Below are 14,698 nucleotides of genomic sequence, written 5' to 3'. Positions count from 1 at the left end.
CCACTTAATCACCCACCCACTCAATCACTCATTCACCCTAACTCACCCACTCACTCACTCGCTTGCTCACTCAGTCACCCACTCGCTCATTCATCTACTCACTCAACCAAACCACTCACTCACACACTCAGTCACTCACTCCATCACCCACTTACTCACTCTCTCCCTCACTTACTCACTTACTCGCTCACTCCTTCACTCACTCACTCACTCACTCACTCAACCTCTCTGCATAGAGCATCAGAAATGAAACAAAAGTACGCAAACATTTAGAACAATCGCAAGTATCACATTTGATCAACTGAAACAAATTACAAGAGTGATGATAGTGGTGGTGGTGGTTGCAATGGTGGTAGTGGCGGTGGTGATGTTGGTGATGGTGTGGTCATAGCGGTGATAGTTGTGGTGGTGGTGGTGATTTTCTTATTACAATGATGTAAACAACAATCTCCCCCCCCCCCAATAAAAAACAAATAAAACAGCAAAACTCACACTGACCGAAGAAAAACCTGGTCATGTATGAAATTGTTTATCACTGGTGCTTCTTTTGTATAAGAACTGATCCCTTGCTGCCATTGTCTACAGGTTTAACGAGTTCCAGTCTAGTTGCTGTGGATGGTGGATATGATGGAGGGGTAGGACAAGAATATACCTGCCTCATAGACTGGTAGTAAGATTTTGTATTGTTCAAGTTGAAATGAAGGAAAAAGTTATTTGTAGTTTGTTTCCTTTGGTTGATTTCTGATAATCTTTAACTGCACCCAATAGTCTCTCTCTCTCTCTCTCTCTCTCTCTCTCTCTCTCTCTCTCTCTCTCTCTCTCTCTCTCTCTCTCTCTCTCTCTCTTTCTCTCTCTCACTGAGCAGTCAGAGAAAAAAAACAGAAAAAGCTAATTCAATGAAAAATATTTTAATTTGCTTAAGTCCTTTCCCTCCTTTATGTCTGGAGATGTTACATCTGGTTGATATATCTGCTTCTGCTCCATAGTAGAGCTTATGGAAGTGGATGTAGTAGTGGTGGTGGTGTGGTGACAGCTGTTACGATGGTGTTGGAGAAGGTGTGTGTGTGTGGAGGGCGATCGTTTGTTTGTTTTGTTGTTTTCTGAACAATTTGTCTCTGTCCTTACATTTTAACTCTTCACTGTTGCATAAGAACTGAGAGTGCAAAATAACCAATCACCATCATTAATCAATTTATATTCTGCTTTGATGCAAAAAAACAAAAAACAAAAAAAAAACATGTGACCAAGCAAACAGACGAAAATTTATATTTCCAGGATTAATGTAGTCTTTTGGGAGTGGCCATTATTTTGAATCTCTTGTTTTCAGCCAATCCAAGTTATTTCTGGACATTGCCTGTTCTAGCCATAACCTTGGTGCTGTTCTTAGGAGGCAGCCAAAGTGGATTAATCTGAAAGTGTTTTGTCTCTCTCTAAACAGTGGCTTTTCATACATTTCCTAAGGCCAACCTTCTTCCTCCTTCTCCGACTTGTGTGTGTGTGTGTGTGTGTGTGCATGTGTGCGCATGCTGTAGATTTTCAGCAATGCACTCATTTCATGGTCTGGACACTGCTGACTTGCAGGGGTTATGTCAAACAGCTGTTACTGTGTTTTAGACAAATGCAACTGTTACATGCTTGTATGCATCCATCACAAATGCTGACCAACTGTTTTGCTGATTCCGTTCTTTGTCAGGTGAAATGGTAGAGAACTTTTGCTCTGTCCGGTTGCTATGGTGAAATAAATATCGAGGGTGACATGACTGTGTAAGGTGAGGACATGATTCCAAAGCACCAGCCCTGACCTCATCAACTACTTTCAATACTACTTGAGAGGTGGGTGGGGCAAAAGAGGGAAACGTTGCTTGCCAGTGAATTTTCTCCAAAGGGGGTGGGGTGGGGTGAAAGCAGGGAACCATGACCTGGATGAATGAGCACCTGTAGATTGTGGTGGGTAAAACTTAGAGTGGGCGGTCACCTGTTATAATCAGAGCAATCAGACATTGACTTTCAGCTGTTCAAGCTAAGTATGGGTAGTCGTAATTTGTTAATTTATTTAGTTTTTTGTTTGTTTTTTTATTCCTATTTGGCATACCATCATTATATGAATGAAAAGAGGTTAAAAATTATTCAGATTTCAAAAATAACGAGCAAACTCAGAAGAAGAATAATGCTGCAGAAGTAAAAGGAAAAGAAAAAAAAAATTGTTAAACATTGTAATAAAAATATATTTTGTGTTAATTTAAATAACATCAGAAAGGAATAAAAGAAATGGAAAGAAACAAATTTGTTTGAGAACCCACTACCAGTTGCATCAACTTTAGAAGTTTTCTGAAGGCTTATTGCAACTGTGTGTTGTGGAGGCGCAATGGCCCAGTGGTTAGGGCAGTGGATTCGCGGTCATAGGATCGCGGTTTCGATTCTCAGACCGGGTGTTGTGAGTGTTTATTGAACGAAAACACCTAAAGCTCCACGAGGCTCTGGCAGGAGATGGTGGTGAACCCTGCTGCATTCTTTCACCACAACTTTCTCTCACTCTTACTTCCTGTTTCTGTTGTGCCTGTAATTCAAAGGGTCAGCCTTGTCACACTGTGTGTCACGCTGAATATCCCCGAGAACTACGTTAAGGGTACACATGTCTGTGGAGTGCTCAGCCACTTGCACGTTAATTTCACGAACAGGCTGTTCCGTTGATTGGATCAACTGGAACCCTCGACGTCGTAAGCGACGGAGTGCCAACAATTGCAACTATGTGGAACTATATCACTAGAAAAGAGAAAAATACTAAATAAAATACTCCAAAAAGCTAATAAAACATTTTGAAATTAAAGCAAACATTGACAACTTGAAATCTTATCAATCAATGTGATTCATGTGGCATTAACTTCAAAGTTGTCTGTTGACTTGCTTTCCATTTTTTATATGAATTGGTTAAATTGAGTGCAAGATTTTATTGATAAGCTTTTCATGGCTCTTCAAACATAGGAAAGCTGTGCAAAATAATTTGTTTCATTCTCTCGACTGAAATTTGAAATTTGAGATGTATTGTGAAAAAAAAAAAAAAGCCATGTGGATCAGGTAGTGTTTTGTTCAATAAGAGCTAATTTTGAACAAAGAATTACTATAAACAGTATTGATGCAGTAAAAAAAAAAAAAAATCAACTTAGCTTATACACACACATGAAAACGCATTTGCATACACACACACATACACACATATGTATATATGTATGTGTGGATTTGTGTGTATGGGTGTATATTTTCATACATATATATGCATATAGTTTGTATATAAATATGTCTGTGTATGTGTATATATATGCATATGTGTATATACCTATATTTATATGTGCGTGTGTATGTACGTGCATGTGTGTGTATGTGTATATCATCATCATCATTTAACGTCTGCCTTCCATGCTGGTATGGGTTAGACAGTTTGACAAGAGCCGGCCAGGCAGAAGACTGCATCAGACTTCTGTGTCTGTTTTGGCATGGTTTTTACAGATGGATGCTCTTCCAAATGCCAACCACTTTACAGTGTGAACTGTATGCTTTTTCTGTGGCACCAGCACTGGCTGGGTTACCATGTAACTTGCAAGACAAGAAATCTTTGAGAGGCAAGGAGGTGATCTTGTGTCAGATGATGAAAGGTTAGAGATCGACAGAGAGGCAGAAACAGGGTCTTGCTGTAGAGAAGGTACATGGTTACCCAGTCAGAGAGAGAGAGAGAGAGAGAGAGAAAGAGAATAGAATCATCATCATCATCATCATCGTTTAACGTCCGCTTTCCATGCTAGCATGGGTTGGATGATTTGACTGAGGACTGGCAAACCAGATGGCTACACCAGGCTCCAATCTGATCTGGCAGAGTTTCTACAGCTGGATGCCCTTCCTAACGCCAACCACTCCGAGAGTGTAGTGGGTGCTTTTAGGTGCCATCGGCACGAAGGCCAGTCAGGTGGTTATGGCAACGGCCACATCTTGTTAAATACAGCTAGTCAGGATTTCCTGGTTGAAACATTAATTTATTTTGCCATTTTTCAAGCTGACAAACTGTCTTGTTCTTATCAGTTTGAAAAACTGGTGAAATAAATGAATGCTTTAATCAGGAAATCCCTGATAGCTGTATTTGACAATACTTGAAGATTTCATTATGACATTATCTTTACTCTCTTAGTTGATTGAGTGCTTTTCTACTTGTTGAAGCCTTATCATACAATAGATATATATAGGTGCAGGAGTGGCTGTGTGGTAAGTAGCTTGCTTACCAACCACATGGTTCCAGGTTCAGTCCCACTGCGTGGCACCTTGGGCAAGTGTCTTCTACTATAAGCCTCGGGCCGATAAAAGCCTTGTGAGTAGATTTGGTAGACAGAAACTGAAAGAAGCCCGTCATATATATATGTGTGTGTGTGTGTGTGTGTGTGTGTGTGTGTGCGTGCGTATGTGTGCATGTATGTTTGTGTGTCTATGTTTGTCCCCCCAACATCACTTGACAACTGATGCTGGTGTATTTACATCCCCGTAACTTAGCGGTTCGGCAAAAGAGACCAATAGAATAAGTACTAAGCTTACAAAACATAAGTCTTGGGATCGATCTGCTGAATTGGTGCAGCCCTCTGTCTCATCTGTTCATGATGAACAGTCCAACCAATGCCAACATGGAACGCCATGATAGATCGCTGACCACTACATTTAAATTTTTTTTCTCCTTGTTTTTCTTATTTCTTTCTGTTGAAGAGCGTAGCTCGAAACGTTAAAGACTTTCTCTATTCCCAAGCATTAAACTAATACATCCTTTTGTTGTTTACACCACCTGTCCTCGTCTGTTGTTGTTTTTTTCATAAATTCTCCCATAATAAAGACATACACATACACGAATGCATGTATGCTGTACATTATCATCATTATCAACATCATCAGTATCTTTGTATTTCTTTTTCCTTCCATGCTTGCATTGGATGATAGGTCCTCTCCAACATGGTATTTCCTTTTTGTTAGTCACATATTTCCTTCATGAAGTTCAACAATTTGTTTGTACCAGTTCTGGCTCATGTCTTTCTTGATCTTTCTTCCCCACAGTGTTTTTTTGCACTTAGATCTCCAGCACTTCTTTTACCCAACTGTTACCATTCATACACACTGTATGACTGTGCATTATATATATATATATATATATATATATATATATATATATATATATATATCATCAGCATCATCATCATCGTTTAACGTCCGCTTTCCATGCTAGCATGGGTTGGACGATTTGACTGAGGACTGGCGAATCAGATGGCTACACCAGGCAGAGTTTCTACAGCTGGATGCCCTTCCTAACACCAACCACTCAGAGAGTGTAGTGGGTGCTTTTATGTGTCACCCGCACGAAGGCCAGTCAGGCGGTACTGGCAACGGCCATGCTCAGAATGGTGTATTTTATGTGCCACCCACACAAGAGCCAGTCCAGGGGCACTGGCAACGATCTCGCTCGAAAATCCTTACACATGCCGCAGGCACAAGTGCCAGAAAGGCGACGCTGGGCACAGGTGCCTTCACAATTTTGCTTTCACTTGCCTCAATAAGTCTTCGCAAGCTGAGTTTCGTGTCCAATGAAGGAGACGACGTTGGCATGGGTGCCAGTCATCGAATTTAGTTCGGTTTCGATTTCACTTGCCTCAACAGGTCTTCGCAAGTGGAGTTTAGTATCCAAAGAAGGAAAGGTACGCATAAGCGGGCTGGCTACACCCCTGGCAGAGGCCTAGGATTTAGGTCTCAATTGGCTTGCCAGGTCTTCTCATGCACAGCATATTTCCAAAGGTCTCGGTCAGAAGCCATCGCCTCGGTGAGGCCCAATGTTCGAAGGTCTTGCCTCACCACCTCAGCCCAGGTCTTCCTGGGCCTACCTCTTCCATGGGTTCCCTCAACTATATATATATATATATATATATATATATATACACACACTAGCAACCAGCTGAAACACCTGTCATTGACAGGGTTGAAATAAGCTGTCAAAATTGTACTATAAATCTTGGAAGTTATTCACTTAGATTGTATTGAATATATATAAGAAATGATTGTTAACTTATTTATTGAAATTAAGCTTACGACAAACAAAAAACACAAATAGCTTTTCTCAGACAAATGGCCTGGTGACTTGAAGATATAAATATAAAATGAATAAAAACAATATAATAATGCTATTAAAACGCACGCACAAATTTCATAGGAATATATAGTAACATCAACAACAACAACATTTAACGCCTGTTTTCCATGCAGGCATGGATTGGATGGCTTGACAGGAACTGGCAAGGCCAGAGATCACAACTGTTCCCATTGTCTGTTTTGGCTTAGTTTCTATAGCTGGATGCCCTTCCTAACACCAACCAGTTCACAGAGTGTACCAGGTACTTTTTATGTGGTACTATCCCCAGTGCTTTATATGTGACACCAGCACCCACACTAATGCTTTTTATGTGGCACCTCGGTTTTAGGATCTCAATTTTATTGTGGTGAGTAGGTCTTTTTGAGTACAGCAAGGTACCACATATCTTATGATGATGATGATTTCTCATCTTCGTTGAAATTGAATTTAAATTTTATTTCTATTGACTTAATTAAAAAAAATAATTATAAAACTTTACAACACAAGAATTTAGAAACTTTAAGAGACTTGAAATAATTTTTTTTTATCTGTAAAACTTAAAGTAAATAAAGCTTTAAATAATAGTGTGTATATACGAGGTGGGTGCTGTGAAGTTCCTGGTTTTGGAGTAAAAGAAAATACAGGAGGATCAGTTAATTATGATTTTATCGAATATATTCCCCTCTCAGATTCACACACTTATTGCAGCAGTCCTTCAGTTTTTCTAAGTCCTGTAAAAGAACTCGGAAGGTTGGGCTTCTAACCAAGCCTTTTGCAGTTCTCTGAAAGCCAGGAACTTTTCAGCATCCCCTTGTATTAGGTTTAAAAAAAACCTTTGAAAAGAAAACACAAAGCAGCCTTTAACTTTTTCTGTCCAAAGGGTTTCTTAACCCTTATTATTATTTTTAGCTTTATCTACTTCAAGTTCTGTAGTTAAAACTTATGAAACTATTATTTTTCTTTCTAATCTTTATTAATTTTATTAATATCAGTTTAATTTAATTTACAATGCAGCCTTTCTACGAAGTCTCATCGGATGAAGAGGAGGATCCAGTAAGTATAACTATTTCATATTTTATAGAATTTTCCAGATTCAGAAAAGCTACTTTTGTATTTAAACTTAAGATTCACAGAGCTGGAACATATCCTGTCTTTCATCCTTTCAGGGACAAATACTGTGGAATTGTAACGAATACTGTAGAGCATTCTATCTAACACTCTAATACAGGGGTTTGAAAAGTGCTCAGTATTGACCCCTGGGGAGACTTATATGGCTGTTGATAAAGATGTAAAACAATTTTGAGCATCATTGGTGCTTAAGTATTAGCAAACTGAATCTGAAAGAGTGTGGCAATGTAAGGCTAAAGCTCCATTAATTTCCAGCAGGTTAAACTGGGTAGGAAATTTAGTCTGCCACCCAAACAGGACATTGCAGGATTTGAACTCAGAATAGAAAGAACTAGTAAAAAAAATCTCATGAAACACGCTCATGTTGTTTTGGCTTTGTGATCATGTGGTTTTAGGTTCAGTCTCAATGCATAGCACCTTGGGCTAGTCTCTTTTATTATAGCCCAAACTGATCAATGCTTTATGAGTGAACTTGGAAGACAAAAACTACAGAAGCTCATTGTATATGTGTGTGTGAGTGAGTGCATGTATGTGTGCGTGCGTGTGTGTGTGTGTGAGAGAGAGAGAGAGAGAGTGTGTGTGTGTGTGTGTGTGTTTATGTGCATGCTTGTATGTATGCATGTGTGTATATATCTTAGTGTTAGCATCTGCATTTTCCACTCTTGACAACTAGTATTGATTTGTTTACAACCTTGAAGTTTAGCAGTTTGGCAAAAGAGAATGATGACTAGGGGGTAAAACAAGTAAAACATAAAAGCAAAGTTGTTTATGACAAGATTTGAACTCAATACACTAAGTATCAAAACAAATGGCACCCTCTGAGGAATTCTATTTGGGGCTCCATCGAGTCTGCCAATTTGCTACCAAGTGAGATACATTCTTATTTAATTTAATTTTTGTTGACATTGTTTTTTTACCCTTCAAATGGAACGGCATCAAAGGAGCTAAAGAATGGAATAATATTTTAAAATGTAAATATCTAAAAATAAATAAATTTTTCCTGTGAATTGAACTAATTCAATACACATGGTTCTCCTAATGGTCTCAGCTATAAGATTATCCTTTTGTCATAATATGAAGCATGATTATAAATTGGAAATTGAAATTAAGAAATTAAAAGGAAAACATAACATAGAGTTCACATATCTATATTTTATTTCGCTTACTTAATACAAAGTTGTTAAAATTTCTACTTGTCAGTAATCATGTATTGCACGATTTCATTCTTTTTAGAAGTTATCAGTGTGATAAACCTGACATTAATTAAGCATTTCATGGAGTGAGGCATTTCATTAAAGACGAAAATAAATACTGACTGGAAGAAGTTCATAGAATGAGTGTTTACTACATTTCTTTTCTTCATAGAATATTAGTAGATTAGAAATAGAAAAAGTTCTTGGTGATCTAATTAACATGCATATTTAACTCTTATTTCATTTAATTGCAGCCAATCCATGTTTGCCTGCCGGAAAATATCACTTATGACAAAGACATACCAACATCGTAAGTCATTTATTAAATGACCAATAATTTTTTTTTTTTAAGCATGAGACATCTTAAAATACTTTTTCTTTGGTGAGGGGGTGGGGCTTCATTCTGTCTATTTCTGTTGAGAATTTCACTACAAATATCCCAGTGCAAAACTTTATGATGTTGGAATGTATGTTGATGAAAAAAAGAAAGAAATGTTGGGAGGCTGCTATGAAAGATGAAGATAATAATTATTCTTAAATCAACATATTCATTCTAGCTATTTTAATATCAGAAGATTGCTATAATTTGTGTGTGTGTGTGTACATGCACATTTGTGTGTGCGTGCATGTATGTGTCTTTTATCTTTTACCTGTTACAGTCATTAGACTGCAACCATGCTGAGGCACTACTTTGAAGAATTCTAATTAAATGAATTAACCACTAAGTTATGGGAATGTAAACACAACACCAGTTGCCAAGTGGTGGTGGCGACAAACATAGACACACACACACACACATGCACACACACGCACGCACACACACACATGCACACACTGACAGGCTTCTTTCAGTTTCTGTCTACCAAATCCACTCACAAGGCTTTGGTTGGCCTGAGACTTTAGTAGAAGGCACTTACCCAAGGTGCCACACAATGGGACTGAACCAGGAACCATGTGGTTGGGAAACAAATTTCTTACCACAAACCTATTCCTGCTTATACATATATGTGTGTATTTTGAAATGATGTAGTACCATAAATTCCGATTTTTTAACTAATGAATTATATACTCTGCTATTAATTTATTAGCCCTAGAATTTCAGTTTATATGGATGGTTTTATTTAGGGTAAATTCTTTATTTTTATACACTCTCTTAGCCAATATTTGCAAGAGTGTTGACCTAGCAACCAGCTCAGCTTTATCAACCCTTTTGATACCAATCCAGCTGAAACCACCCCTGGCTCTCTAGTACAAATGTTGTATTTTCAAAAGTTCTGAATTAAAATCTTCCACCAAACCTTAGTCACAATTTATGTTCCTAACACTAGCTGAAAGATAACTAAGTTATTTTACTAAATTCTTTGTTATACTTAAAATTAATTGAAACACAATGCATCTCAACAGGAATATGGTAACAAAAGAGTTAACCCTTCTCTGATATGTGTGTGTGTGTGTGTGAAGGTTTCATGATATAAACAGGAAAATAGAGCTCAAAATGTGAGTATATATACTGTTACACCACATGCATGACCTCCTGACACTACCAACAAGCTCCAACAGTCTATGTCTGTAACTCAGAAGGCCGTGCAGGTGAGCTCAGCAAACTAACTTGCTTAGAGCGGAAGAAGCAATAATCAAAGAAGTCAGAAGAGTTGAAAATAACAAACAAAACCGTTGATATAACCAAAATATAAGAACTTTAATTAAGAGGCAAATAAAAATTTATGGAATAAATAGAATTCTTTAGAGAGTTTTTAGAGAGTTCTTTCATTTACCTCTGAAATGCATAGACTTCTTTTGGTGAGCTCTTCTTTTTATTCACCAGTCTAATGATTTATTTTCTATCTCTTTTATTTATTTATTTATTTATTTATTTATTGACTGGATTCTGTTGTCACTTCCGAATTTATATTAATCCAGTAACCATTCTGCATTCTTTAAGTTGCTAAGTTCACATGACTATTTTTGCAGCAAGTTCAAAACCGTCCACTGTTCACATTAACCAGCAAAACCACCTTCACACTTGACACCAAATACTGTTTCAACTGTTTCACACGAATTGCCTGGCACCATCTCACACATCGACCATATGGCACCGGCTACTACATAAAACCATTCACATCGGCTTCCAGCACATCACATGTTAACATCACACATTGCCTCCCAGCAGACTTTGAACCACCTGTTCACATTGGCTTCCAGCATGAACTAGCTCTCTCACCACATGTCCCCTAATAATCTTTATAGTCTGCCCACACAATAAAAGGCACGTCAAAATCATGCCACCCATGCTTTAAACAGTCACGTGACCACAAAGAATTATTTTTTTCATCTTTGCTGGTAAAACCAGTGCCCAGTGTTCTAATTTGGTGTCGTTTTTCGTTTGTAACAATATTTATGATTTAATTGTCGCAAGTTACAAAATGACTCAAGGACCAAATTTTGGTGCATTGGCCCATATTGAACACCTGTTGATTAAATATAAAGTGTACATATATATATATATATATATATATATATATATATATATATGTCATCATCATCATCATCATCATCGTCATTGTCATTTAACGTCCGCTTTCCATGCTGGCATGGGTTGGACAGCTTGACTGAGGGCTGGTGAGCCATAAGGCTGCACGAGGCTCCAATCTGATCTGGCAAAGTTTCTACAACTGGATGCTCTTCCTGATGCCAACTATTCTGAGAGTGTAGTGGGTGCTTTTACGTGCCACTGGCACAAGGGCCAGTTAGGTGGTACTGGCATTGACCACGCTCAAATGATGTTTTTTATGTGCCACCGGCACAGGAGCCAGTCAGGTGGCACTGGCAATGATCTTGCTTGAATGGTGCTTCTTACGTACCACCAGCACAGGAACCAGTCAGCAGCCCTGGCAACGATCACGCTTGAATGGTACTTTTAACGTTCCACTGGCATGGGTGCCAATCAGGCGGTACTATCATTGGCCATGACAATGATTTCACTTGCCTCAACAGGTCTTCACAAGCGTAGTTTATTGTCCAATGATTGAAGGGTACTTTTACATGGGCTGGTTATACAGCATTGCCATAGGCCATGGTTATGGTCTCACTTGGCATGCTTATAGTCTGATACTTATTTTATCAGTCTCCTTTTGCCAAACTGCTAGGTTATGGAGATGCAAACAAAGCAGCACTGGTTGTCAAATGATAAGGGACAAACACTGACAATCTCACACACACATATCCATACAAGCTTTTACATAGTTTTGATTTACCAGATCTGCTCAAGGCTTTAGGAAAAGACACTTGTCTAAAGTTCTACACAGTGGGACTGAATGTAAAACCATACAGTTGCAAAACAACCTCCCCCCTACCCACAGCCACACCTAAGCTTATACAACTTATGCAGGTGCTCCAAGACATCGTTTTAAGTTAATTTATAAAGTATTTATTTTGGGTTCAGCCTTAGAATAAATCAGTCCCAGAATTCCCCATTGATGTACTTTAGTCAACATAGCTGTAATTGAGATGTTGTGGCATTCATTATTTACCAAGAGAGAAAATGCCATATTAAGGATGTCATGGATGTTGATGTTGTGACAGAGTCTTTTCCACTTCCTGGATTGTTTCTCTGACATTCAGCTTATCTTGGAGCATCAACAGTGCATTGGTGAGAGAGAGAGAGAGAGAGAGAGAGAGAGAGAGGGAGAGAGAGAGAGAGAGAGAGAGGGAGAGAGAGAGAGAGAGAGATGGAGAGAGAGAGATGGAGAGAGAGAGAGAGTGTGTGTGTGTGTGCATACACACGTTAATGACTTAAGGAAAAACAGCAAAGCCAATAAAATTTATGAAAGAAGGCAACATCTGGATGTTAGTTTTCTGTGGTGAATGTGAAACTTATACAAAAGAACACTGAAGCTTACACTAATCTCTCTCTGTGTCTTTCTCTCTCTGTGTCTTTCTCTTTCTCTTTCTCTCTGTCCTTCTCTCTGTCTTTCTCTCTGTCTCACACATACTGTTGACTATTCAATATATCACCGAAAACGGACAGTTATGTAACACTTTAACAAAACAACCCAGGGATTTACATTGAAAATATCTTAATGTGACATTCTACAACCACATTTGCACAGAAAGAAAGAAAGAAAGAAAGAAAGAAAGAGAGAGAGTGAGTGAGACAGACAGATACACATGCACTTCCACATATACATGTGGTGGTGGTGGTGGTGGTGGTGGGAGAGAGAGAGAGAGAGAGAGAGGGAGAGAGGGAGAGAGGGAGAGAGGGAGAGAGAGAGAGTTAGTTATTCATTTCTTTCTTCAGTTGTCTGCACAAAGACCAATCAAACATTTATCTTTGCTTAATGTTTGAACATAGTTTACAGATAGTTATGAATTGCTTTGTACAATTGGTCAGTCAGCATTAACCATCATGAATCACCACTTGCTACCATCATCACCGCAACCACCACCACTGCCACCGCCGCCACCACCACCACTGCCACCGCCGCCACCACCACCACCAACAATAGTACCAACTTCACTGCTACACCCACTACTACAGTCACCACCACTACTACCACCACCACCACCACCATCTTCATAAAAAAATTATCTTCATGAACATTACCTGCTACTGTGAACATTTACTGCGGAACTTCCCTGTCAAAACTATTTAGCTTGGGCTTCATCCATCTCCCATCTTTCAAACTGGTAGCTTCCTCTCAGATTACAATGTTCTGGCATATTCTGATGAAGTTCTCTATGATCCAACCTTTTCCAACTATGGTGAGCTCCTGGTTTCTGCTTTGTTTGCCATTACTACTTTCTCTTTTACACCTGTGATCTACTTGCTGTCACCTGCAACAACAACCTCTCCTATGCTAGGGAGATGTAAACAAATCAACACTGGTTATCAAATGGCAAGTGACAGACATTAACTCAAAGATGCATACACATGCACCCATTCATGCACATATGTGTGCGTGCATACACACACACGTGACAGGCTTTTGCTTGGTGCAAATGGTATATATGCAAATAGTACCACCCTTCATCTTCCTCTAACTTCTCTCCAACCTAACCTGCACTGAACAGAGATCTTAAAAATGCCCTCCCTCATGAGTGACAGTGACAATGACAACTACAAATCCGATAGGAGAACCTCTATATGGCTCCTTGATCTATTAAAATTGCTGTCAAATCACCCTCATATCAGATTCTGCAGTAGTTCCAGATAAAGTGTTTCAAAGTAAAAATGTGATGTTTGCAGTACAAGTACTTTTGATCATAGTTGTCAAGATTATAACTTGTTCCAGTGTCACATAAAAGTGCCTGTGCAGTGCCACGTAAAAGCACCCAGCACACTCTGTAAAGTCATTGGTGTTAGGAAAGGGCATCCAGCCATAGAAACCATGCCAAATCAGAACGGAGTCTGGTGCAGTTCTCCAGCTTGCCAGCCCTGGTCAAACCATCCATGCCAGCATGGAAAATGGTTTGGTTCAAAGCATGCCAGCATGGAAAATGGATGTTAAATGATGCTGCTGATGATGACGATGATTATCAATGACCTGAAGCTAAACAACATTTTACTATGGATAAAAAGAAACAAGATACCAATCTAGTTCCCTTCTAACCATCTGTCCATCCATCCATCCATCCATCCATCCATTTTCTCTACCCTGGGGTCATGGGGGTAGAATCTTCAAGTACCTCCTCCAAAGGGTTCTGTCAGATGCAAACTGTCTTTTCACTTTCTGTCAGGATTCCTGAGCATGACCAACTGAGATGATGGATGTTATCCAATCATTTTGTCCTTGGTCTATCTCTAAGTCCCCTGCTGGTTGACTTGGCTTAAAGAATTTGTCTTGTGATTTATTCCTGGTATATTCTAATGACATGCCCATTGTACCAGAGCTGTAACTTCTCAATGCAAAGAAGTAGCTGATTGATCTGGAGGGACTCCCTGATCTCTAAGCTATACACTCTGACATATAATACTCTAGAGATCCTTCTCTATCATCATCACCATGTCCATTTTCCATGTGCTTCTGTGAAACTCAACAACCAAAGATCATATTCCAGCATCTTGTCCCACATCTTCCTGGATCTACCATTTCCACAAGTTCCTTTCACAGTTAGAGATTGGCTCTTCTATCTATATCATAAGAGAGATGAAGGAAAGTGAAAAAAAATGCGTTGCTCATATCAAAGAGATATCATCACAGCCTAATTAAGGATGAGTAACTAGAGTCCTTGT

General features: G+C 38.9%; 1 protein-coding gene across 7 annotated transcripts in view; it reads left to right on the top strand.

Annotated features, from left to right (window-relative positions):
• LOC106868886 (uncharacterized) overlaps positions 1-14,698 on the top strand; it is a 113,158-nt gene that overhangs the window by 51,664 nt on the left and 46,796 nt on the right. For all 7 annotated transcript variants that reach the window (XR_001409349.3, XM_052973591.2, XM_014914340.3 and 4 more), the window contains exons 4-5: positions 7,160-7,198; positions 8,721-8,776. Coding sequence is in view for 6 of the 7 variants with exons in the window: in XM_052973591.2 (XP_052829551.1) it covers positions 7,160-7,198; positions 8,721-8,776 (95 nt within the window). In the remaining variant the exon portion in view is untranslated. The remainder of the gene's footprint in view (positions 1-7,159; positions 7,199-8,720; positions 8,777-14,698) is intronic.

The sequence above is a fragment of the Octopus bimaculoides genome, chromosome Z (genome assembly GCF_046866305.1).
Source record: "Octopus bimaculoides isolate indiv1 chromosome Z, ASM4686630v1, whole genome shotgun sequence".
Lineage (NCBI taxonomy): Eukaryota > Metazoa > Mollusca > Cephalopoda > Octopoda > Octopodidae > Octopus > Octopus bimaculoides.
The sequence above is the reverse complement of the archived record's forward strand: the minus strand, read 5'-3'. Positions and strand labels throughout refer to the sequence as shown.